The sequence below is a fragment of the Macrobrachium rosenbergii genome, chromosome 51 (genome assembly GCF_040412425.1).
Source record: "Macrobrachium rosenbergii isolate ZJJX-2024 chromosome 51, ASM4041242v1, whole genome shotgun sequence".
NCBI lineage: Eukaryota > Metazoa > Arthropoda > Malacostraca > Decapoda > Palaemonidae > Macrobrachium > Macrobrachium rosenbergii.
The window spans coordinates 54757370-54781211 of NC_089791.1; the positions used below are offsets into that span (position 1 = coordinate 54757370).

The 23842-nt window shown below is 36.3% G+C and overlaps 1 protein-coding gene across 2 annotated transcripts; it reads left to right on the top strand.

Moving 5' to 3' along the window:
- The first annotated feature begins 2727 nt into the window (after positions 1–2727).
- On the top strand, positions 2728–23587 carry ics (ras suppressor protein 1). Of its 2 annotated transcripts, XR_010851463.1 has the most exons (8): positions 2728–2935; positions 8390–8561; positions 8891–9012; positions 10823–10905; positions 14819–14933; positions 17125–17257; positions 20730–22705; positions 23182–23587. XR_010851463.1 is itself a non-coding variant. In XM_067095562.1 (7 exons), the coding sequence occupies exons 1-7, from the start codon at positions 2827–2829 to the stop codon at positions 20824–20826; spliced, it is 831 nt and encodes a 276-aa protein (XP_066951663.1). In that variant the 5' UTR covers positions 2728–2826; the 3' UTR covers positions 20827–23587. The 2 variants fall into 2 exon arrangements, 1 of the variants encoding a protein (XP_066951663.1); XM_067095562.1 differs by having other exon boundaries at positions 20730–23587.
- Positions 23588–23842: the final 255 nt, after the last annotated feature.

Consider the following 23842-nt stretch of genomic DNA (forward strand, 5'->3'; position numbering starts at 1 on the left):
CGGTTCTTTTCTCTCAGTGAATACATGCGTCCCTATTTCTAATTCCTAGGAACAGTCACGATTGTAAAAAGTTTTGCTAAGATAAACGCATTACTTATGTGGAATTTCCGGATCTGTGTCTGGTTTTACACAAAAAGGTTCAGTAATTGTCTTGTACCAGCGTAGCTTTGCTAATAGCTGATTTGGCAGATGCAAACCAAACAAAAGCAGAAAAACAAATAGGGGGATGCAACCGCTAAAACGAGAATCTCAGGCAAAAGGTCGCCATTTTTATGTTTTTCCTGGCAATCTGGTTTGAAATATTCTCTGTGAGACAGGTAGCAACAATTTCAGATAATTTAGCCTTGTGATTCCAACTTCGTGGGTCCAGGGAAACATAAAACAAGAGGAAAACGGGGAATTTCATATGAGCGTAAGGCTGTTACTACTGAAGGAAAATGTTACGTAAACACGTGGTCAAACTTACAGGAGTGTATTTACATAAATAACATTAGTACGGGAAAGAGGAATGCAAGTAGATTATTAATCCTGAAGGGGATTCCTAGAGGATGAATGAAACTGGGGGGATTCCAGACACATTCCAAGAGGATTCCACGATATAGGGTCCCTCTGAAATGAGAGATATGCACATTATACGCCAGTAATGAAAATAGACAAAAGAATAATGAATTCGAAGCTGCACTGAGGGTACCAAGGGGCTTCGATGAATTAATAATGGCTTAGCACTGCCGACATTCGAGGAGCATGGACATTTGACAAGAGATTCGGCGATTACTGGCACTCAAATTAAGTAAATGTTACGAGGAAAAGCGTGATTGAATGGATGTCTTTCCAGAGCACTTTACCGTAAGGCAGATTTGGTTCCAGCACAGAAGGCGGTCCGTGGGTGACTTGCGATTTCCGAGTGCGAGGGCGATCTTCCACGTGGTAGGGTGCAGGGGCTTCGACGTAAAGGGCAAGACGATGGGAACTTCACGAAACGCCAAGCAAATGGCGTGGGTCATCGGTCAGGCCAGCATCGAAGGGAACACGTGGAGTGCACGGAGGAAAAGTATACTTTGAAAGGCCACGTGGTTAGGAGTTAAGGGCATCGTTGGGCCAGGGCATGGTGGTGGTTTGGGGTCTTCTTCACACCATCTCATCCAGCGCAAGTGTGAGAGCGAGTCTTGGTCTGGTTGTCGCTTTTATCTCCTCCTATGGGGCAGGGGGAACGTCCAACACATAGGGAGTTGAGTCATGTTCAGCTGATGCCCGCAGGTGGGTTTTGCCTGAAAAGGACAGCCAGACAGATTCACTTTTGCCTCGGAAATCAGAAATTATCTACCTAAAGGGAGTGGCCTACAATCGGTTTTAATCCCTTGTATTCTGACTGTGCGAAATATCGATCGGCAGGCAGTAAATGAAAACAAAAAAAGGAGGAAGCAATTTGCTAGCGAGTTCTTGCTAATTATAATAATAATATATATATATATAAAACTTTACTTTAGTGTATTTTTTCTGAAAAGGACTGCCGTACGACTGAAGGATACTAATATAAGAAACAACACTCATTCTAAGACATGGAAACATTGCAACGCTTAATTCTAATTCATAACTTAGCATTCTGTCAATCAAAAATTATAAGCAAGCATGTGGAGTATATGTAAAATGTACTAAATCTTACCTTAGCATATTTATTTCTGAAACAACTACACTACGATTGAATTAATACGGCTATTCAAAGAAACGGTGTTGAGTACGAGTATTTGGCTTCTGTTTAATCATGTGCTTCTTAATTCATATGTAGTTTTCTATGAATCAAGCATGATAACACATGGAGAGAGAGATATAAATTGGTTAAGCCTTACCTTAGCGTTTTTTAAAGGAAAGGATCTGCAGTAGACGACTGGATTAAGAATATTTTATATGAAACAACACTAAAATTCTGAGGATTATAGTGTAAACAGTTTACTTCAAAACATTATTCTGTCAATGAAATATGATAAACAAGCACATGGAGTATGTATGAAATTTACTAAGCCTTACCTTAGAGTACTTTTTTCTAGAAGACCCGCCGTACAATTGAACTAAGAAGGCTATAATAAGAAATAACACTAATTCTGACTAGTGTAATCATTTTACTTTAAGACTTAGTACTCTATCAGTCAAACATGAGCAAACATATTAAGTATGTACAGTATGTAGAATCTACTGGTCACTTTTTACCAGATACATTTGTAATTGTACGCTACAATGCCCTCTTAACCTCGTTCTGATTAGGGACCCAAGTCTGTTTCCTGCCAATGACATCATAGTTTCTTCATATATTTTCAGCACTTTGCTAAGGCTTTGTAGTGGACAAGTGTATCTAAAAAACACGAAGAATTCAAGAAGTTAAGAGATTAAAATTACATAAGTATGTATATAAATAATGTATTTATGTATGTATATATATATATATATATATATATATATATATATATATATATATATATACATATACATTAGTGTATATTTCAGATAGGACGACGTACAATTAAGAAAGCTATTATAAGAAACAACCCAAATTACGATCCGTGAAAACATTTAACCTCAAAACTTATTATTCTGTCAATCAAATATATGCAAACATATTTATTGTCTATATATAAAATATAAGAAACCTTACCTTGTAGTACTTTTCCGAAAAGAACTGCCGTAGAGGATGAAATTAATAGCATTATAAGAAACAATACTAATTCCAAAAACGTAAACAAACCAAAACCTTAATCGCCGGTTGTCAGTCGTCGCCCAATTGAGTGCGAGTTGAGAACAACGTCTGGTGATCTGTATCTTTAAGCCGTCAAAATGTCGAAAGCGGCGAAGAAAGCCCTCGAGGAGGCAATCCAGTCTGGAAATCCGGAACTGGACCTTCAGGAGAAGCAGATCGCGTCGCTAGAAGAGCTTCCAGGACTGTGTAAGGACGTTTTCGAATCCCAGGTGTCCCTTTGGGTCCTAGGTTACTACCCCTCCTCCACGCCCTTTCGCTTCCGCTCATGACTCACTCCTTATATATAGCTGTAATTAATGGCAGGAATCATTTCAGCGCGTCTGTTAATGATTTACGATCCTTAATAGATATAACGCCAGTTTTAATGACCGTAAATCGATCAGTCAATCCTGTGTAGATGAACGAGGATAGGCTACTTGTTGGTTAGGCTTAGCTACACTCTTAAACGAGATTAGGCTACGGCCATAAACCTGGCTATCCAAGGTTAGGCGAGGCCACACCCTTAAACTAGGATAGGCTATGCACTCAAACTAGGTTAGGGTACTACGTTGAACCTGCCTTAAGATACCTTACCTGGTAGCCTAATCCTACAGTGTAGGGGTCCAAATTCACTGCATTACATAGTCAAAATCAGCACACAGATTTATCAAATATTTATTGAATCATGGAAGACAAAAAAAAAAAACGGGTAGTCTATGTATCCTAGGGATGCCCCCGTGAGCTCATTAACAATGACTCCAAATGAAAAATTGCATAGAATAAAACTGTTCATGGGCCTGATTATACCCAAAAAGTAACTACTTGACCAGTTTGCTTGATTTTCCAACGACAATTTTTCAGCCGGAGCATAACTTTTCTAAGTACAAGTTGACGAACGCACAGAGCACGCCTTCTCCCGTAGTTAGTCAGATGGCCGGCGCGCGCTTCTCTCAACCCGTAGTTCCTATATTGCCGACCAAGACGGCGCCTGCCGCATCAAGGGAAATTTAATTCCATCCGATCAGATCGCAGCTGACCCAGGTCATGCCTTAGGGCTTACTGGATTAAAATACTTCAACCAATCATAATGTGTTCTAACGATATGATTCATAGGCCTTTGGCCAACACCAGAACCACGCTTATCTTTCTAACCGTCGCGACGGAAAGTCACAATTTTATTTTGTTCCTGGAAGCTTATACTCTAGAATGTGTTCCGTGTCCATTTTGGGCCTTTTTAGATTTAGACCTGCAGATGATACTGTTATCTACGTGGTCGGACAGCAGCCTGACTTTGAATAAGGTAAAGCACAGCATCTACCTGCCTTTTACATTTGTTTTGCTGCTAGGTTAGGTAGGGCTTTGGAACTGACTCCTAGTGTGCAGTTGTTTTTGTAACCTGTGGCTACAGTGAATACAGATATTACCGCTTGCCAGAGCATACATGTCTGCCAAGAATCATTAAAAATGCGATAAGGCGAGCGCCTTCCGCCGCACCCCATCTCAGACCAGGTATGTTCAAAAATCAACGCGTGCAAAATTTACACCTGTTCTAATGTAGGTAGTGAGGTAGGAATAGCCTAACCGAGGTTTCTTTATGTAGGCTAGGGTAGCTCAGGCTAGCGCTCCAAACCGCTTCTGATGTAGGTATGGCCAGCCTCCGCAGGTCCAGCCTCGATGTAGGTAATGGTTAGCGGGTCAGCATCATGGTGTACTTTGCGGGTCAGCCTTACGGTAGTAGACTAGCGACAACCTTTGTGCAGACTATGGGTCAGAAAATAGTAATTTTTACTGCCGGCCGCCACAAACCCAGCTTTTGCTTCTCCCCACCCAAACCCCGTTCCCAACACGGTCCTCTTACTGTTTTATTAATCTTTTCTGTTGCTTTACGGGAAACATCACCAAAAACACGCTTTTCATTACCGACATGAAGCAAGACTGGAGCTATTTAAAGAGGGCGTGTTTTCTAGCGCGATTTTTTGGCACCAAAAGTAGGGTCCCGCGGATTTCAGCGCCGAAAAACTAGATTTATCTGCTTACAGAAGCAGATATTGTAAAAAACAAAGTGAGAATGTAAATAAACAAAAACATGTCATAGGGGATATGACCCATAGCAGAGATTTACAGTCGTAAATCTCAGCTTCTGTAAGCAGATAAACTGCTCATTTTTTCAGATTTATCAAAAAGTGGCTGCTGAAGAGTAAGAGCCCACTCCAAGTTCCTAACCGGTTCTTGGTTCCTAAGCACTCACTCCATAAACACAGTTGCAGGCACACTACACTATTCGTGTGAGGTGTGGAGCTTTATTCCCTTTGTTTTTTTACAGTCTCTGTTTCTGTAAGCAGATAAACTGCTCATTTTTTAACATATATACCTCTGTTTGCAGAACTGTCGAAAGATGAAATTGAAAATAGGAAAGAAAACTTAAACACACATAAGGGACCAGTGAATTCAGACCCTTAAGCTGTAGGATTCCAGCATTACCTATACCCTTAAACTAGGCAAGGTAAGGCTAGGCTAACCTTAACCCTTAATGGACGGGAATCCTCATATGAGTATCTATAACAGGTTTTGGTGATGGACGAGAATCCTTATATGAGTATTAATATTACGTGCCATAAGATTTGGCTGTATCGAGTGTGAAAGAGTTTCCATCACTTCAGATGGCCCATAAATGACTGGTGGCAACTTTAGACTCAGCTCAGCTCAGTCAATGGACGTCTCAGGGTGATAAGTATTGTTCTTGACTTCATGGGGGATGTCTTGCTCCTCTCTCTCCCATGATGTATTTTTATTTATTTGTTCATAAATATAACCAGAGATTCCTGTTGGTTTTAGTTCTTATCTTTTGTGATATGATGTCAGTTACTTTACAAAAAATATACTCAGAATTTCTAACTGATTTTAGTTCCTTTCTGTTCTTTTCTGTTATGATATTGTGTGAACTGTAATTATAGTTTTACAAAATAAAATAAAATAAATTATTAGAAAAAACATGTATAACTTGGTAAAATTTACGAGTGTTATGTAAATGAGGCCCCACACAGGGCTGACAAACAACAGGGTAAGTGAGAATGAAAGAATTATGTTGTAAACAGAATGGAAGAAAGGTGTTATGTATGATTTCACAAATTCAAGTAGTTTACATCGCAAAGTGTTGGACAGCGTAAGGATTTTGTTATTTTTTGTATACTGGATTAGGTAAATAGTAATGTTGGTTTAAAATATATTTGTTCCCATGGAAATACAAACTGTCAGGAATTTTGTAAGAAAATTCCTCATTGTTGGCTGGAAACATTCACTGAAACTTGTGAACCCCCACTCACCTGCTGTAAGCTGGCACTTTTTTCTGCAGTCAAGGCTGAGATAAGCTATCTTCCTTTGCTCTGACTGTCCAAGTTTGAGTTTCTTTCAACTTTTTTATTATGTATGGTGTTTGTGTTTTTTGTTCAGTCTCGATTTTAACAATTTTAGCTAGAAAAGTTAACAATGAAAGGTGTGTAGTTAGTAAGCAGGTGTTTGGCCACTTTATGTTCCTAGATTTATTGTTCTGCATTGGTAGGGTCTGTGTGGAGTGTGCTGGCTGTTGTCTTTGTCAGTAGAGAGGTTCAAGTGGAGTGGAGGAAGGCCAGAAGATTGTTCACTGGTTCCTTCAAAGTCCTTGACTGCTGTCTGTCTGTCCCTTCTGCTTGTTCTCCTCTGGCATGCTGAGGGGGGTATGCACACGCAAGTAGGTGACCAACATACACTGTCCAGTAGTACCAACTGAGGTTTAGTTACCAAGCTCTCTCCAAGTGAGACAGTGGTGCATGTTTGTAGTTCACTACCACACCCTACTCTGTTAGAAGCTTTAATGGATTACTGGCAGACTTTCCCAACATTCAGTATTCTAAGTGACACATCTTTCACAGCTGTTCTTGCTATGGAACCTAATGCTTTTTAATCGTCTTGCCTGTGGATATACCCTCTCCCTTCTAGTATTGAGTGCAGGCTGTATATTCCTGTGATGCTACTACCTGCCTCAACGTGTCTTCTACTGTAGCAGATGGGAAAGACTCATGTACGGAGTAAGATGAAGAGACTTGAGTACGAATGGTCATCCTCCTCTTCCTGGTCATGTTGAGTTCTTCCTTGTCTTCTGTCCATGCTTTATTTCATAAGAAGAAAAAGAAGAGGTCTAGAAAGTTATGTTGAAGGTTTAATGGCAAGCCTTTTATCATCACCTTATCTCGGCCACCGTATGTGGTCCTTGCTACTGAAGGAGATTGCTTACATTTGGCAGGAGAGTGGTGGTTTCCCACCTCTCATCCACCTACCTCCAATTAACCACCTTCTTACCATGTCTCAGCAACTGATCCCATTTCATGCTGAGGATTACTCTTACATGAAAGGCTATGGTTTATATACCTAGGAAAAATACAAATTGCTTTGAGTATTTGTTATTTTAACAAGAGTGTCAGACAAAATATCTTATCTTTCTTCAGAACAGCCAGAAAGAACACAGAATTGGCTGCACTGCATAAGAAAAATCTGTTTTTATTATGAAGTTGTAGAGGTTATTTCAAGCCTTAGCTCTCAAGTACACAAGCATTTCTTGATAGTGCAGTGACTGCCAACTCATCAGACTTGTTGCTATAGGATTGTGATGGGTGTTTGCTAGATAATCTTTTTAGAAGTTATGCATTTTGTGGATAAAGTTCTTGAAGTAGGATTGCTTGAATGTGTATGTTTAGTCTATACTGTACTCTGTTTTTTGTTATTAGATTTTGCTGCATATCAGAAGCCAAGTCCCTGAATTATCAAAGCATCTAATTTGTTGAGAGGCAACTGTATTGTCAGTTATAGATAGGCTATTGGAGATCACAATATGTCATAAACATGACACTTACAGTTATTAGTTTGCCTTGTCCTGTTATACTGTACAGTACTCATCCTACTCAGTGATCAATTCATGACTAATCCAGTATGCATATAACTTAACACCATTTTGTAGGTATATTTTCTGAAAGTAGGTCATAGTTTTACTACCATTTTGTTATTGTTTTCTGTGGGGCACATTGGATAACAAAAGACCTGCACCGTATAGGTTCCAAGGGCTTATTACCAATGATTTTAGTGTCCAGTTAGACAAAAAGATTGGAGGTTTCTGTTGCCATTTGTCTCAGTAACAATTAAGGGTAGAAACTTGTGGTAAGATGCTAGTGCTCCAGTTTATGGCCCCATACAAACTGAAAGGAAAGGCCATCTTATGTTTCACAAGACATCTTAGTAGTGATTACAGACACCACCCTATTTACAAATGAGTTACATTCCTGACGGCCATTTGTATGCTGAATTGTTTGCAAGTTGGTAAATGTACTCTTCATGCCTGTTTAAGTACAGTATGATATAAAATCAATACAGTACTGTGCATTTTTCATCCTAAAACACAATACATTGTACTGTATGTACTGAATAGGCACGCAAAACAAAATTTGAACTTCTGGGTGGTAAAGGGGAGTGCTCTGAACACAATATTTAATTTGAAATCCAGTTTTTTGTATCTCCGAATGTTTGTAAGTTGAATGTTCGTAAGTAGGGTGGTGTTTGTAATTATATATTTAATATTAATATTTTGATTTATAATTTTGTTATTAATATTTTGATTTATAATTTTGTTTTCAGTGTCACTGGAGAACATCACAAGACTGACACTCACTCACAATCGTTTGACAATGATCCCACCAGCAATCGCCAATCTTATCAACCTGGAAATCCTCAACTTGTTTGATAACATTATTGAAGAGTTGCCAACATCCATCTCGTCTCTGAACAAGCTTCGTATCTTGAACGTTGGGTTAGTGTTTTAAAATGCAGTAGATTGCAGATCATAATTACAGATTAACCAGATCTCGTTAAAGTTAGAAAGTGTCATAGAGATTGAGAGGTTTTTGTGGTTATGTGCACAAAAATCTTTGTAGTAGTATGGGTTATTAACTGTGCATGGAACTTATTAGTGTTTTATTACGAAAGTAGTTTAACAATGCTATGCTTTTTTTTTATTTTTAAGATAGTTTAACAAAGCCATCAATATTTGTATTACTGTAAAAACATTGCCTGTTATACCTGGTTTGTTACAGTAAAGAAAAGTACCAGCAGTGATTACTTATTTTTTCTCATTTTCAGAATGAATCGGTTAGATGCTCTTCCTCGAGGATTCGGTTCTTTCCCTGTCCTGGAAGTGTTGGATTTTACTTACAACAACATATCAGAAGGAGAAAGTCTTCCTGGCAATTTCTTCATGCTTGGTAATAATAATTTCTTTTTAAGAGTATCTATTACCACCTTTAACAGGTTTATGTCAGTTTCACCTTTTATTGGTTAGATATGTTTCCAGGAGTTTCCCCACATGCTCTAGGTCTTTACCTATGTCCTCTTTCCTTGTTTTCCCTAGGGGTGTTTCCACGTCTACTACTTCATTGACTACGTTTACTGTATAATCACTTGTCACCTTGCACCCATAAGAGGGTAGTGCCGTCAGTACACCTCATGCTATGCACTGTAGGCATTACTTAAGGTTCTTTGCAGTGTCCCTTCAGCCCATAGCGGCAACCCCTTTCATTCCTTGTACTGTACCTTTGTTCATAATCTCTTTCTTTCCTCATTTTCCATCCTCTCCTAACAATTGATTCATGTTGCAAATGGAAGGTTTTCCTCCCGTTACACATTTCAACTCTTATTACTGTCAATTTCAGTTTCAACACTGAATGACCTGATAGGTCCCAGTGCTTGACCTTTGGCCTAAATTCTGTTTTCTATTTTATATTCTCTTCTCACCTTGCTTAAGATGTCTTGTTTTATTTTGTTCATGGCAAGGAAAGGTACTGTTAAAGATATTTGTTCATTCATTTTCTCACCGCTTTATAATCAGTACAGTATCTTGAAGCATTCCTTGAATAAAAACATATTCAACCAGTATATTTTAAATATGAGTCAGGATGATAATGAAGCAGCTCGCTTCTTGATCCTGTTTCTTATTTAGTTTCATTGTGAATGATTAATGCAACCTATGAACATCACAATGCAGATCTTTAAACAGCTATTGGTGACTATAAAGAGCTTCAAAATTATACTTTTCTAATAAATAATAAATGCCCATAAGGGGTTGGTGCCATCAGTGCACCCCACACACTGCACGATAGGCATTACTTAAAGTTCTTTGCAGTGTCTTTTCGGTCCCTAGCTCCAACCCATTTCATTCCTTTTACTGTACCTTCATTCATTTTCTGTTTCATCCATCTTATTTTCCACCCTCTCCTGACAATTGTTTCATAGTGCAATTTTAAGGTTTTCCTCCTGTTACACCTGTAAAACCTTTTTACTCTCAATTTCCCTTTCAGTGTTGAATGACCTCATAGGTGCCAGTGCTTGGCCTTTGGCTTAAATTTTATATTCCATCCATTCTCTACTTGATAAATATCTTGATAAACAGTGTCAGAACAGAAATGTTTAAAGTTGTACAGTACAGCAGTAATCAGCTCTTAGTCCTTTTCTGGTTATGGATGCACAGAGTGAAGGGCTTAGGAATGAAAATCAACTGGAATTGTGTATGTAAAGGATCTGGTGATTATGACAGAGTGAAGAAGAATAGCAAGGACTGGTAAGAGAGTGGCAGGAATTTCTTGAATGGGGCGATATGGAGGTAAATGTGAGTAAAACTGAGGTTAATGTGTCCAGTAAGCAGGGGGAGGATAGGTTATTTGTAATAGACAAAAGAGGTTGCTTGTTACTATATGAATACTCCACATTAGGTAGATCTTTCAACAAACAGATGCCAATTATACTTATGCTTATCCTGCAAGCACCAAACCAATTCAAGGTGCTTGCAGGATAAGCAAATGTAAAGTTGGCTTGTAGTTGTTTAAAGATTTACCTTGTGAGGAGTATTCATTTATAGTAGTAAGCAACCTGTACCCTAGGTACTGTGGTAATGAAAAATCAATCAACTGCCTGTGAAAGCAGTTTGAGGATATTAATAGAAGTGATACATATGCCATTAAGTAATTTTCAACATAGATTTATATGTACAGAGTAACTTATAGTATACATAAATTACAGAATCCCTGCGAGCCTTGTACATGGGTGACAACGACTTTGAAGTTCTCTCTCCAGAAATCAAGAACTTGAAGAATTTGCAGATTGTAAGTAGTCATATGACATTTTTTTTAGCAGAAAGAAGCACTGCAATGATTGTATTGTGTTAAGTTGTTTACAGTTGACCCCTGGTGTTCATTGGGATTAGGGACCACAACCACCTGCAATAAGCTGAAATCCACGATAAGTGGGAACCCCCCCCCTCTAAAAATGCTTATAGCTGCCTATTTTAATAGTTCAAACACCAAATATACTTTAAACTGTAATCCAAAAACACTTTAATATCCTTTCAGTCATCTTACAACAGTACCCTTAAAAATATATGGCTTACAGCTACATGTGAAAATGATCAAGTTCCCCCTATATTCAGGCACAGCCATTTTCTCAATCAGTATTCAGGCTGTCCCATTTTCTTTTTGCAGTATATGGGGGAAACATTGGGATTTCACAAGTAGTTAAGTATACTGTACCTAAATATTTAAAAATGCATTAAAAAAAAATACCAAATTATAAATGCAATCAACAGTGATAAAATATTCTCCTGTGTACTGTTGTGTGTGTTAATCATTCTTAGAATCAACTAAACTTGTAATAAAAATGGTATAGTAAATCAAGCAAAGCAAAAAAAAAACATTATAACATATGCACACACTCATTTGTATGCTTCATGAACTTCTTGGAGTTTTAGTTTCATATTTTTATGTTTATGATATAGTAATTCATGTTTCATTTAAGGATATGTGCAGTGCTGAGAGAGAGGGCAGGGGTGGGGGTGAACTGAGGTATGTTTAAATTGGTAAAATGAATCAGGAAACAGATGTTTTGTGATTTTGAAGGAGTTTTACTTTTATGTACAAAATTAAAAATAGTAATTCCATTAATACATTCCTTTCTTATAGCAACTAAAAATTTATTTTCTTAATTCTGTCGGTAGTAGGCTCAATCAGCTGATTCAGAGAACGTAATCTTTACAAACGTCAGGATGATCGGTTTTTTTTATACGCATTAAGGTGGTAATAGATCAATATAACAATACAGTGTACTGTAAATGGATTCTGTAAGTGAAATAATATTTTACTGATATTTTGCTGTGTTTACATTAATATTAATATTTGAAAGTTAGTAAATCATTCTAACATGTACATACGTATGCACACACTCATTCGTATGCGCCATGAGCTTCTTGGAGTTTTAGTTTCATATTTTTATGTTTATGATACGGTAATTCACATTTCATTAAAGGAGAGAGGGGGGTTTGAACTGAGGTATGTTTACATCAGTAAAACAAATTAGGAAACGGCTGTTTTGTGACTTTGAGGGATTTTACTTTAACATAAAGTATGTTAGTTTACCTTTGTATACCCATTTTACATTGGTATTTAGCTGTGTTTACATTAACCCTTAACGCTAAACCCTATTTTCAAAAAACGTCTCCATTATGCCTCCTCGAGAGGTAGCGCTGCGGAAAAAATGTTTTTTCAAAAAATCACAGTGCTTTAGTTTCAAGATTAAGAGTTCATTTTGGCTCTTTTTTCTCATTGCCTGAAGTTTAGTATGCAACCATCAGAAATAAAAAAATATCATTATATATAAATATTGGAACATATGACAGCGAAAAAAAACTCGATATAATTGTATACAAATCAGTCGCTGTAAGGAAAAACAGTTGAAGCTAATGAGTCAATTTTTTTTAGTTGTATTGTACACTAAATTGCGATGATTTTGGTGTATAACAGATTGTAAAACGATTAAAGCAACACAGAAAATATTATCACAAAATGATGCATGAATTGCAACGCATGGACGCAAAAAAAGTTTTTTCAAAAATTCACCAAAAATCAAAATATTGTGCTAGAGACTTTCCAATTGTGCCAAAATGAAGGAAATTGATTGAATATTACTAGACTGTAAGTTTTTAGCTTACAATTGCATTTTTGAACCATTTGATCGAAAGTTAAAGTTGACCGAAGGTTGATTTTTTCTATTTATCGTTATTTTCGATGTAAATATAAAAGAACTGTGAAGAGCTAAAGGAATGATATATTTTTGTTGAATTCTACATGAAATTGCGCACATTTTGATGTATAACACTTTATGTAACGAATAATATGAAATGGCAAAAAAATTACAGCAAGCTGACGCAAGAAATGACAGGATTTTCAGAGGAGTCAGCTACAAGGAGCGAAGGAAAATTTTTTTTTTTCAAAAATCACCAAAATCTACATATTGTGCTAGAGCTTTCCGTTTGTTGCAAAATGAAGGTAAATGATTGATTGTTACTCTAATGTAATAATTATGGCTTACGGGATGCGTTTTTCGATCATTTCGGTCGAGTCAAAGTTGACCGAACGTTAAAATTCACTTTGGTTGCTGGGTCCTTCTCCAGCATCCCAGTCTAAAATCGCACACGCCACTTCCGACAGGCAGTATAAGCCACGCGGTCCTGACGCCTGTGACATCTCTGCAAACGTCCTGTTGCAGCACGAATACGCTAACACTCGCAAAGTTCAACAAAACACGTCTTCGCGTCAAAATATCGCCTCGCAAGGTGCTGCTCTGATGCTCTCTGATGCGATGGGGAAATTCGCGATGCGCATCTGGGTGACGCTCAGAAACAAAACAACAGCTGGATCCGTGAACTCCAGCATCTGCCATGGCGCGGGATTTGAAAAAACTTCCGCAAACTAGCCTACAATTATTTTTCCGCGAATATTTAAAAAAGCATTTTCAGTCGACGTTTGCAAACGCCCACTGCATTCAACAGACAATTTTGGAAGACGTTTAAAAGGTCCAACAGGCGTTTACAGGGTTATTATTAATATTTGAAAATTATTAAATCATTTTTTTATCGTAAAAAATGTATATACTCACGAAAATAACATGAAAATACAGTAATTAGCAAATATTGCGCTACGAACAAATCCACAAACTAGTGAATTTTTCTCGATGTATATGGATTTGCATTCCACAGAAAAATCCACGACTAACTGGGTCTGCGAATGCTGAACTGCAATATAGTGGGGGTCCACTGTATACAGTTTTGTATTGCAGTCTTATTATTTTTTGAAAGTTGTGCATTCACCCTTATGTGTTTGTCTGCATTTTTATGCTGTGTTTGAAATTTGTAATCTGGTGCTGCCTTTGAAATTGCTCTTCCTTTCAATTTTGAGTTTCTGGTATTAGCCTGCTAATTGTTTTCAGGTATTGTTTCTGTTTATCTGTATTTCTCTGTTTAGTCTGCTAGATTTTTTCATGTAAGTAGCTAATATTATTGCTGTAACTCAGCCTGAAGAATGATAAGGTTGTTGAGAATTCAAAATTACAGGAGATAAACATAACCCTCAGACATTTCTTCAGCCTTTTCAGCATTACTGTGTTCAATTTTCACTGTTCATTCAAAAGCAAGTCTTTTATGTGATCCTTGTGAGTCTAGAAATGAGATTCATTGGTTTAGGTAAACTACCTGTATAATAATTATAATTTTGATAAAGCTTTTGAGTGCCAGTTTTATGAAGTATGAAAATCATTTCCAAAATAGTTCTTGATATTTTAATATAATTTAATTTGATTGTGAACCAGTTTTTCATTAACTGGGTGTTTGTAATTCCAGCTAATATTTTTGCTGTAACATCACCATAAAGAATTATGAGGTTGTTGAAAGTTCAAAGTTACAGGAGATATATAACCGTAGCCTTCAGACATTTCAGCCTCTTCAGCATTACTGTACTTCAATTTTCACTGTTCATTCAAAAGCAAATCTTTTATGTGACCCCTGTGAGTCTAGAAATGTATTTCATTGGTTTAGTTCAGCTACCTATAATAATTATAATTTTGATGTAGCTGTTGAGTGCCAGTTTTTATGAAGTATGAAAATTATTTCCAAAATAGCTCTTGATATTTTAATATAATTTAATATAATTGTAACCCATTATTTCATTGACTAGGTGTTTGTCATTCCAGCTTTGTCTGCGCGACAACGACTTGGTAGCTTTACCTCGTGAAGTTGGAGAGCTGACTCGCTTACGAGAGTTGCACATTCAAGGCAACAGACTGGAAGTTCTACCACCTGAAATAGGTTGGTTTGATTATTTTCTTACTTGTCATGAGACCATAAATGTAGGTAGTATGGAAGGAAAATGTTCATCAGGATTTTATCTGAACTTTTTGACTGTCAGTAGAATTTCTGTTGCTCATTGGAAACATATCCAGGCTTTCATGTTGTTATTCTATAGTTAATTGCTCCTTTTTGAATATTTTACTCTTAATTCCAAGCAGAAAACTATACTATGAAATTATACAGTGAAGTACAGAATGTAGGATTACTACCTAGCTGGATGCTGTGTTTTCAAGACACTGTGTTATACTAATAGTGTGTCTAATGTGTACACTATTTTGTATAACTAGCACATTATACAATAGTTTTATCCAATATCACAGTCTAGTCCAACCATTTTTTAGTGTGACAGGGCATATAGAGCCATATATCTGTAAAGGTTCGCTGGTATATTGGTAATAAATGGTTTTATGGAGAAGATGCTAGAATCAGACCTATCCATATATTTTCAGGTTTTTATTACAAAAATATAGTATGAGCTGCCTACTCTCTCAGGCAGAGTCTCCTCATAAATCTCCTGCATTTCCATTCTCACCCACTATTTCACACTAACTCCACACACACTTAACCACTTGTGGTTTTTCACAACTGTCACAAATGTCAGTTCAACAATATGGTTTAAAAAATTAAAGATAATACAGAGGTCTCTGGAACATATGTCATCAGAATTTTTAAGGTTCATCACAAATTCTTTGATCTTTGTAGTACAAAGCTTATTGTATTATTCAGCCATTTCCTTTACAACACCATTTTCCATATTCCATTCAAAAAGTCTATAAACAATTATGTGTACTCTTCGTAACAATGCCATTATTAATATAATAACCATTAAATATTTAGAGTATCTCAGGCCAATCCTTACTCAGGAGTTCATGTAGCTAAATTATTGGCATACATCCCATGGCAACCCATAGGGGGGTAGTGCTGTTAGTACACCTCACACAGTGCACTGTAGGTATTACAGTGGTTCTTTGCGGTTTCCTTTCTGCCCATAGCTGCACCCCCTTTCATTCCTTTTAAAGCACCTCCACTCATATTTGCTTTCTTCCATCTTATTTTCCATCCTCACAGTGCAATTGTGAGGGTTTCTTCCTGTTACACTTTTAAAACCTTTTCAGTTTCAATTTCCCTTTCAGTGCTGAATGATCTCATAGGTCCCATCACAAATTTTATATTCCATTCCACATCCCATGAAAATGCATTAGTATTTATCATTATTTATCATTAATATATGGCTTAACTAGCCTACTGAATGAACATTTGTAACTGTCATAAGCTTAGCTTGAAGGGTTTGTTCTTAATAATTAGATCTTATTTAATATGCTGCAATGCAAGTCCTTAAAAATGTAGTGTTTGGATGAACTGAAAATGTTGAAGATTTGGACAAATATCTTTTTATGACTTGTTTCCAATATTGGATTTTACAGTTGGGTTTGAAAAGTGGATAATCACAGTAAAATGTGTGACTGTAATTATTGTTCTGCAATGTCTGTATTCAGGAACGGGGTTAAGTGGGTTATTCATCTAGTGTCCACTGGTCAGATGAGTGTGACCAATTCAAAGACAGGATGGCATTACTATGATTCAATGTGGTTTTTTATGAAAAATGTCAGAATCCAACAGTCAGTTTAATGTTTTAAAATTTGTTATTGTCAGATTTAATATTTCGTAATGCATGTTATGTATTTAATATCATGGGTTTTAGAGATAATACCAAATTGCTGACAGGAGCAGTTAGTTATATTAATTGCAGCCTCTTCATTTTCTGGACTACTTTCACGTGTAGGGAAGGAACCTATTTCAGCATAATGTATATTGGGCTCATGTAACTTGTAGAGTGAAAACTTACGTTGAACAGGGTTATTTTTAGTACAGTAATTTTAAGGACTTGTAAATCACCTCTAAAGTCACAGGAAAATATAAATTTTTGAGGTGCCTCTAGAGTGACAGAAAAATATAAATTTCTGTGGTGGCTGTATTGCAGACAGTTGTTTGATAAAGAAAATTGGAGTGTTTTGAAACACATCATAATAGTTTATAACAGTTAGTAACAGGTCTGTAACATGGTTATCAAGTTGTTTTTGTAATAAAGGTCAACCTTGATCTCAGACATTATTTTCATGCTTGTACCTGATCGGTTTCTCTTTCATAGGTCACTTAGATCTGTTGAGCAGCCGATCTTGCTTCCGTCTGGAGGGCAACCCATGGGTGCCTATGATTGCAGATCAGCTCCTCCTCGGACCATCACACGTCATGGATATGTTACGCAATGAGTCCTACAAATTGTAAGTTCATTACCGTTGCAGAATTACATTGCATTTTCTCTCTTTCTGTCTTACACCCAGAACCAACACTATACTCATTTTGTCTGTGACAAAATAACATTTAATTTGGTAATTTGAAGGATAGACCCCCCAATAGGGGAATAATGCAGTCTGAGCACCTCAGGCGGTGCACCTTAGGCCTTAAGGTTCTTTGCAGCATCCCTTTGGTACCTAGCTGCAGCCTCTTTCAGTCCTTTCAGTGCACCTCCATTCATATTCTCTTTCTTCCATCTTACTTTCCACCTTCTCTTAATAATTGTTTCATAGTGCAACTGCAAGGTTTTCCTCCAGTTACACCTTTAAAACCTTTTTACTCTCAATTTCCCTTTCAGCACTGAATTACCTCATGGGTCCCAATGCTTGGCCTTTGGTCTGAAATTTATATTTTTTATCATTCAAAGGATGGGCCTTCCAAAATTTACAGGTAAGAGAAGCACATGCTTCATTTCATCAGGAGTGTACAGTATTGTGTTTATAGCTGCTGTGAGGAGAGTGGTTGCGAGATAATTATTGTAAAGAAAACCTTGGTAACTCTCTTTTCTTGCCGTTGATCTCTTTGTTCAGAGAGAATAAAATTTGTCTTTAACCTGTGGGCTTTGTGATTACTTTCAGCTACTGCTCAAGCTCCCTTTCCCCATATACCATTAAGTCTGCCTTCAGGAGCAGGAAAAGTTGATATGTTCATGTGTAATTGTCTTTGGTGGATGTATAAGGTGCAATTTCTCAGTCTGAGAAGATTTAAGATTTAATCACAGTCATGTAAAGATATGAAATTAAGAGAGAATCTGAAAAGTTCCACAGTTCTTTTTTGTTGCAGATGTTTCCCGTTAGTTTTCATAGCTTAATTAGACCACAAGCCAAGCACATCTCATCTTAAAGGAAAGTAGTCTGTCAGGTTCTTCAAAAAATCCCCTTGCAAGCTTGTTTTAGAAAATGTTTATATGGAGATGTGAGTATTTTAGTTGAATCAGAGGTGTCTCTGTCCTTTGTCCCTATTTGTTTCACCAAAAAGTCAGTTTTTCAAAATTTACTCTGTCATAGCTGTTTAGGACTTCCCAGGCTTTGCGGTACCTGGTTTTCCTGTTTATAAGGAAAACCTATTGATAAGTCCTCTTTGATTAAGGCAGTTCAGACTACAGTTTCTTATGTGCTGTAATGTACAATTGGTCTATGAACATGAAATTCATTGCCAAGATTCACAGAACAAACAACCAGTTATATGCAGCCTGTATAGAACTCATCTTGGTCACTTTTGTAACCATCTTTGCTTTTAAATCACTTGTTTTGATTACGGACTTCATGACTCTTCCCGTTAGGTGAGACTTGCATGTCTTTTAACTGTACTCACAAATAAACAGAGGTTTATTTACAAGATAAACACAGCAAAGTTAAAGGAGCCTGTTTTCATGTGTACTAGAAAGGTTACACCCATTGGCTGTTCTTACCCAAACTTTCATCTTTTCATACTGATTTTTCCACCTATACAATCAAATACATTTTGGTAGAGTATACAACCACAAGTTTTCATCCACAAAATGTCATTAAAAAAAATACAGAATTATATTTTAACTTTTTTCCTGTCAGAAGTAGGCATTTGTTGTGTATTTTTCATGCTGATCATTTTGTGAGCTTAATAAACTTATGGATGTCACTGGTTTAATGCTATTCCATTGTATTTTATATCTCTGCATGGAGAGGAACTCCAACAATAATTTATTGTGATCTTTGAATTGTATTATAGATTTCTCAGGTATTCCTCTGGGAAATATGTAGATGCTTCTTGTTATTAATGTACATTGGTTATGCCTTGATTTCAGTGTTCGGCATTCTTGCAATAAATTCATATATCCAGTTTACAGGAGACCTTACTGTGAGCTATGCATCCATAGACAAGGGCATCTCGAGTGTTAAGTGGACTTTAGTATCCTCATTTACAAGGGTAGATGTAAAATAAGTTCTCTCTCCTCTCCAATATTTGGAGCCCTTTCTGCCTGAATTCTCATTTGGTGTAGGTCTTCATCAGATCCATTATTCCGTGATGTTCTAGACTTTCCCTCAAGAAATACAGAGTTGCATTTTATGCAGTTTTCCCCCCCCTCCCTTTTTGTCAGATGGGCTGATAAGTCTTGTCTTACCAGCCAGAGAAGGAATGATTTGCAATGTGGGTGCAGATGTAACAGCCATTAGGGCCAGTTGGCTAACTTAGGATATTGTTGTGCTTAGAGAGTTTGAAGATGGAGGCTGGTGATGAAACTTAGCATTTATAAGTTTGTGAGGCAGATCTTTGAGGATGAAATGATATTTTGGAAGTCCATGGAATAGAGATGTATGGCATCAGTGTAACTGGACAACCTATTTCGAACCTCAACAGAGAGCTCACTCGCAAGACTGTTTTTTAGCTGGCTTAATCTCTGTGAAGTGTGTTACAGAGTTTTCCTGGCATCTTGTCTGGAGTATTTGTACATCCCCCAACTTCTTAGAAAGACCCAGAGTTGTTATGGGAAGGTATAATAAAATCAGTTTGAGTAATGCTTGCTTTGCAAGATTTTGTTAGGAGATGAGAATGAAACCTGATAATGACTTTTGAGGCTATTTTGCTTCTATGTTTTGAGGAAGATGACTTGCATGTACAGTTGCTCCAGATTCTTCGGGTACATGAGTGTGTCACATACATAGAGTCTACATTTGCTCTTTGAAGTTGACATATGCATTTTATTAAAGGGCTGTAGGTCATAGATTCTTAAATATGTTCTCAATAAGACTAGTGGTAAAAGGTAATTGTGTGGATTACTATGCTTGGAACATTTATACAGGCCAACAAGTAATCAGCCACACCTGGCATCAGTTAACAAGTAGCCTAGTGAATAAATTTGTTCACTAGATGTATCTCAGCAAATACAGGGAAAACATGAGAAATAACTCATGTAGAACCCATACATCATATCTTGCAGATGCCATATACCAGAGGAACTAACACTAGGAAATACAATATATTTCAGAGATGCAGTACCGACCTATTACATATATTTGGGTTGCTGTTCTCCATACCCCTTAGGTTAGCAAACATGATACATGAAAGCATTAGGTTCAGTAGGCTTCCTTACATAAAAGGAAACCAAAGAGTTAAGCTATTTACAGTATAAGGCAGTGTAGTCGTATCAATGTTTTATCTTGGGGCATATGCCAGTGCGTATGACTGACTGGTTTTAAGTTATCAGTATGCTAAGTCTAGTTGATTATCTGAATGAACATTTTATCAGATTTATGTGACTAGTATTGTTTTATGAGGAAGTAAATTCTGGGCTCTGAATTTCATTTTAACTACCAGAAAAATTTGTATAGTATAAAGTATTTGTACCCAGTATATAATTTCTTGATGCTAGAAGTCATGTTTTTGTGAAAAGTAATAATTTTTGTTTTGTCTTCCATACAGTGTTTATCAACGGCACATTTCAACTGGCAGTCAACCACCTCCGAAAAATTATGAAGCCAAAAACCGTAAGGTATCTCGTAAACGAGATACAGCATAAATCAGGTTCTGTGGTTTTGTATCAGTATTAATAGTAAATACACAAGGGAACAACATAAATGCTTAGCATTTGTATTCTCAGCTTGACCTCTTGATTTTACATAGTCTTTGATAACCAGACTAAGAGCTTATCAGCAAGATTTAAAATGAACGTGACAGGTTAGCTAGGTATGACTTTAATAGCAGGTGATGATTAGCAAATCTGTCAGTAATAACTGCCCAAGTGGATATGATCCCGGATTCATTTTTTTTCTTCATGTCTTAAGATTTTCACAGTTAGACAGCAGACTCAGAAGCTGAATGATGCCTAGAACTAGTTTATTGCTGTCCAGAGTGATTAGGTTTGAGGTTCATGAAATATTAAGTACAGGAGTCAAATAAAAACAGCATTTTTATTTGATAATTTTATGTTTAAAGTATATAACATTTACATTTATAGAAATGATTACAGTTGTTATATTTATGGTTACCAGTATGTGATAAAAGTGTTGAAAGTAAAATAAAAATTATTTCTTACTGTGTCTAAATGTTAAAAATTTTACATAGGTATTTTTAAATTTTTGAAGGTGGGCATATCCTAAAATTTAAAAGAAAACTTGATCAACTTGCTACAGCATTGTTCTTGCACAAAATATACAGTGCCTTTAGAAGGGTATAAAACTGTGTTAGAATTTTTATCCATACTATTTAAGCCTTTCTGTCTTTTACATGAGCTTTAGTTTTTGATATGCTTTAATATTTATTAATGTGTCACATAGGAATGAACTTTATTATTACTAATGAAGTAAACACATTGTTAATGGAGTGACTAATATGGGGTATTCAGTCTTTTACGATTCACAGGGAAATTGTTCAACATGGATAAGAATAGGTGCTCTATTTCTGGGACTTAAAAGGTAATCGATAAAAACTGAGTACACAGTGTTTCACCATAAGTGTTCATTTTTAACGTTTAGTGTTTGTTGCTGTAAATCATAAATTTAATATATTCTGTTGATTGCTCTCTGTAAGACATACTTTGTCATAGGTATATCTGTTATAATTACCATCGTTATTAGTGTGTGGTACTCTGTTTGAGTAGGAAAAATTGTCTTTGCCTGGCCATTTTATTAGATATATTGTAAATGGATACATAATGGTGCTAATGTCAACTAGAATTATATTTATACTATACAATTATTTATTGTAGCCTTTTATTATACACTTCAAATCATAGTGGCCTTACTTTTTTTTGGTGAGGCTAAAATTTTTTGGTAATGTGACGTAGCCTGATCTGCTTGAGATGATCGCTTCCATGAGGAATGTAAATTCTTATATATTGTACGAAAAGCGGCTTAGTTCGTCAACGTTGTTAAATTCAGTGTCATTGTGCAGGACACTTTTTATTTAGCTTGATCTTATCAAGATTTTTGAAGCCATTAAGAAAATGACTTAATATGATAATTATATATTTTTTATCAAATATGTTGAAAGTAGTACATATGCAAAAGAAGCTATTTGCCTAAGAAAGTACATTTATTTTTATCAGATGTTTAAACAGTGCCTTTGCATATGAAACTTTTAATGAACTCGTGCATATACATAGGAAATATGCTACATTATTTACAGTGTCTTTGTAAAGGAAAGATTGATAGATTGTAAATTATCTGTCATGACAATTATGAATGTTATTGACACAGTCTTTATTTATGAAGTGCCTTTATATATGTAACTTTCGTTTCAATTTTTGGAAGGTAATTCTCATAGCTTTATATTCATTACATTAAAAGGAAAATCAAAATGTAAATTTTGTCATCATCTATGATAATTATTGATAATTCGTAATGAGACCCTATTTTAAACAAATTCCATTAAAAAGAATTGCCATCTGGATGCCTTGAGTATATACTGTGATTTCTCAATCTCACGAATGAGTTTTTTCATGGCACCATGTAAATTATATACAAGCTGTCCGAAGTTCTTTATTTTCCTTGATGTTTCAGTAGTAGTTTCTACCATTTACAAATGGCAAATGATGCCAGGGGTACAAGTATGGCATGGTTGTATTCGTCGACAGACTAGCAGTTCTCAGGAATTTCCTGATTGACTGATGAGACCAGAAAGCTCTCCTACTGGCTGGGGGCAGGATGATTCATCTAGGATAGTCAGGCTGAGCATCAAAGGTGATGATTGGCTGAGTAGGAGAGGTCCCAGTTTCACCAGTCAATCAGGAAATTCCTGAGAACTTTGCAAGCCTGCTTGTGAGTATAAATATGCCATACTTGCACCCCTGGTATCATTTGCCTCTCATAAATGGTAGAAAGTACTACTGGAACATCAAGGGAAAATAAATTAAATTTAGACAGCTTGCATCTAGTTACCCTCTTCCGTATAAGTTCAGTGGCATTCAGACAGCCATTATTTTTAATGTAATCACTAGTATTCGAACAATTCATGTGTTGGACTGAGTTTAAATTGTTTTGAAATCAGATTCATAAACTGCAGTACATTTTTAATAATTTTTTTAGTAAATGATGATTTTGCACAGCATTTTAATGAAAAATTTTTATAAATTTTCACGCCATTTTAAAAGTATTACATCATTTTTATATGAGTAACCACTGAGTGTCATCTCATAACATTGCGTAGGTAGCACTCTAATCATATTACTTTTTTTATAACAGGAGACTAAGATCTAAAAAAAATTTTGTCTGAAAACTGACAAGTATTAATTGATGCCTTGTTTTATGTGCCAAAGTAACTTAAATATATTGTAAAGACAAGGTCATTGTTTTATTCACACAAGGTAGACCATGTAGTATTATAGGTGGTGAATAAGAATATGTTTAGGGACTTGCTTGGAGTTGTCTGTCGTGCAGCCCATGTAGGGAGATAGTGCCATCAGTACACCTCACAAGGTGCACTGTGGGCATTACCTAAGGTTCTTTGCAGCATCCTTTCAGCCCCTAGTTGCAACCCCTTTCACTCTTTTTACTTTACCTCCATTAATATTGTGTTTCTTTCATCTTACTTTCCAC

Bases quoted from the DNA above. Each gene is read 5' to 3' on its own strand.
- ics (XM_067095562.1), top strand. From the start codon at position 2,827: ATGTCGAAAGCGGCGAAGAAAGCCCTCGAGGAGGCAATCCAGTCTGGA. The intron at 10,906-14,818 runs GTAAGTAGTCAT...TTGTCATTCCAG, and splicing joins ACTTGAAGAATTTGCAGATT to CTTTGTCTGCGCGACAACGA. The intron at 17,258-20,729 runs GTAAGTTCATTA...TCTTCCATACAG, and splicing joins CGCAATGAGTCCTACAAATT to TGTTTATCAACGGCACATTT.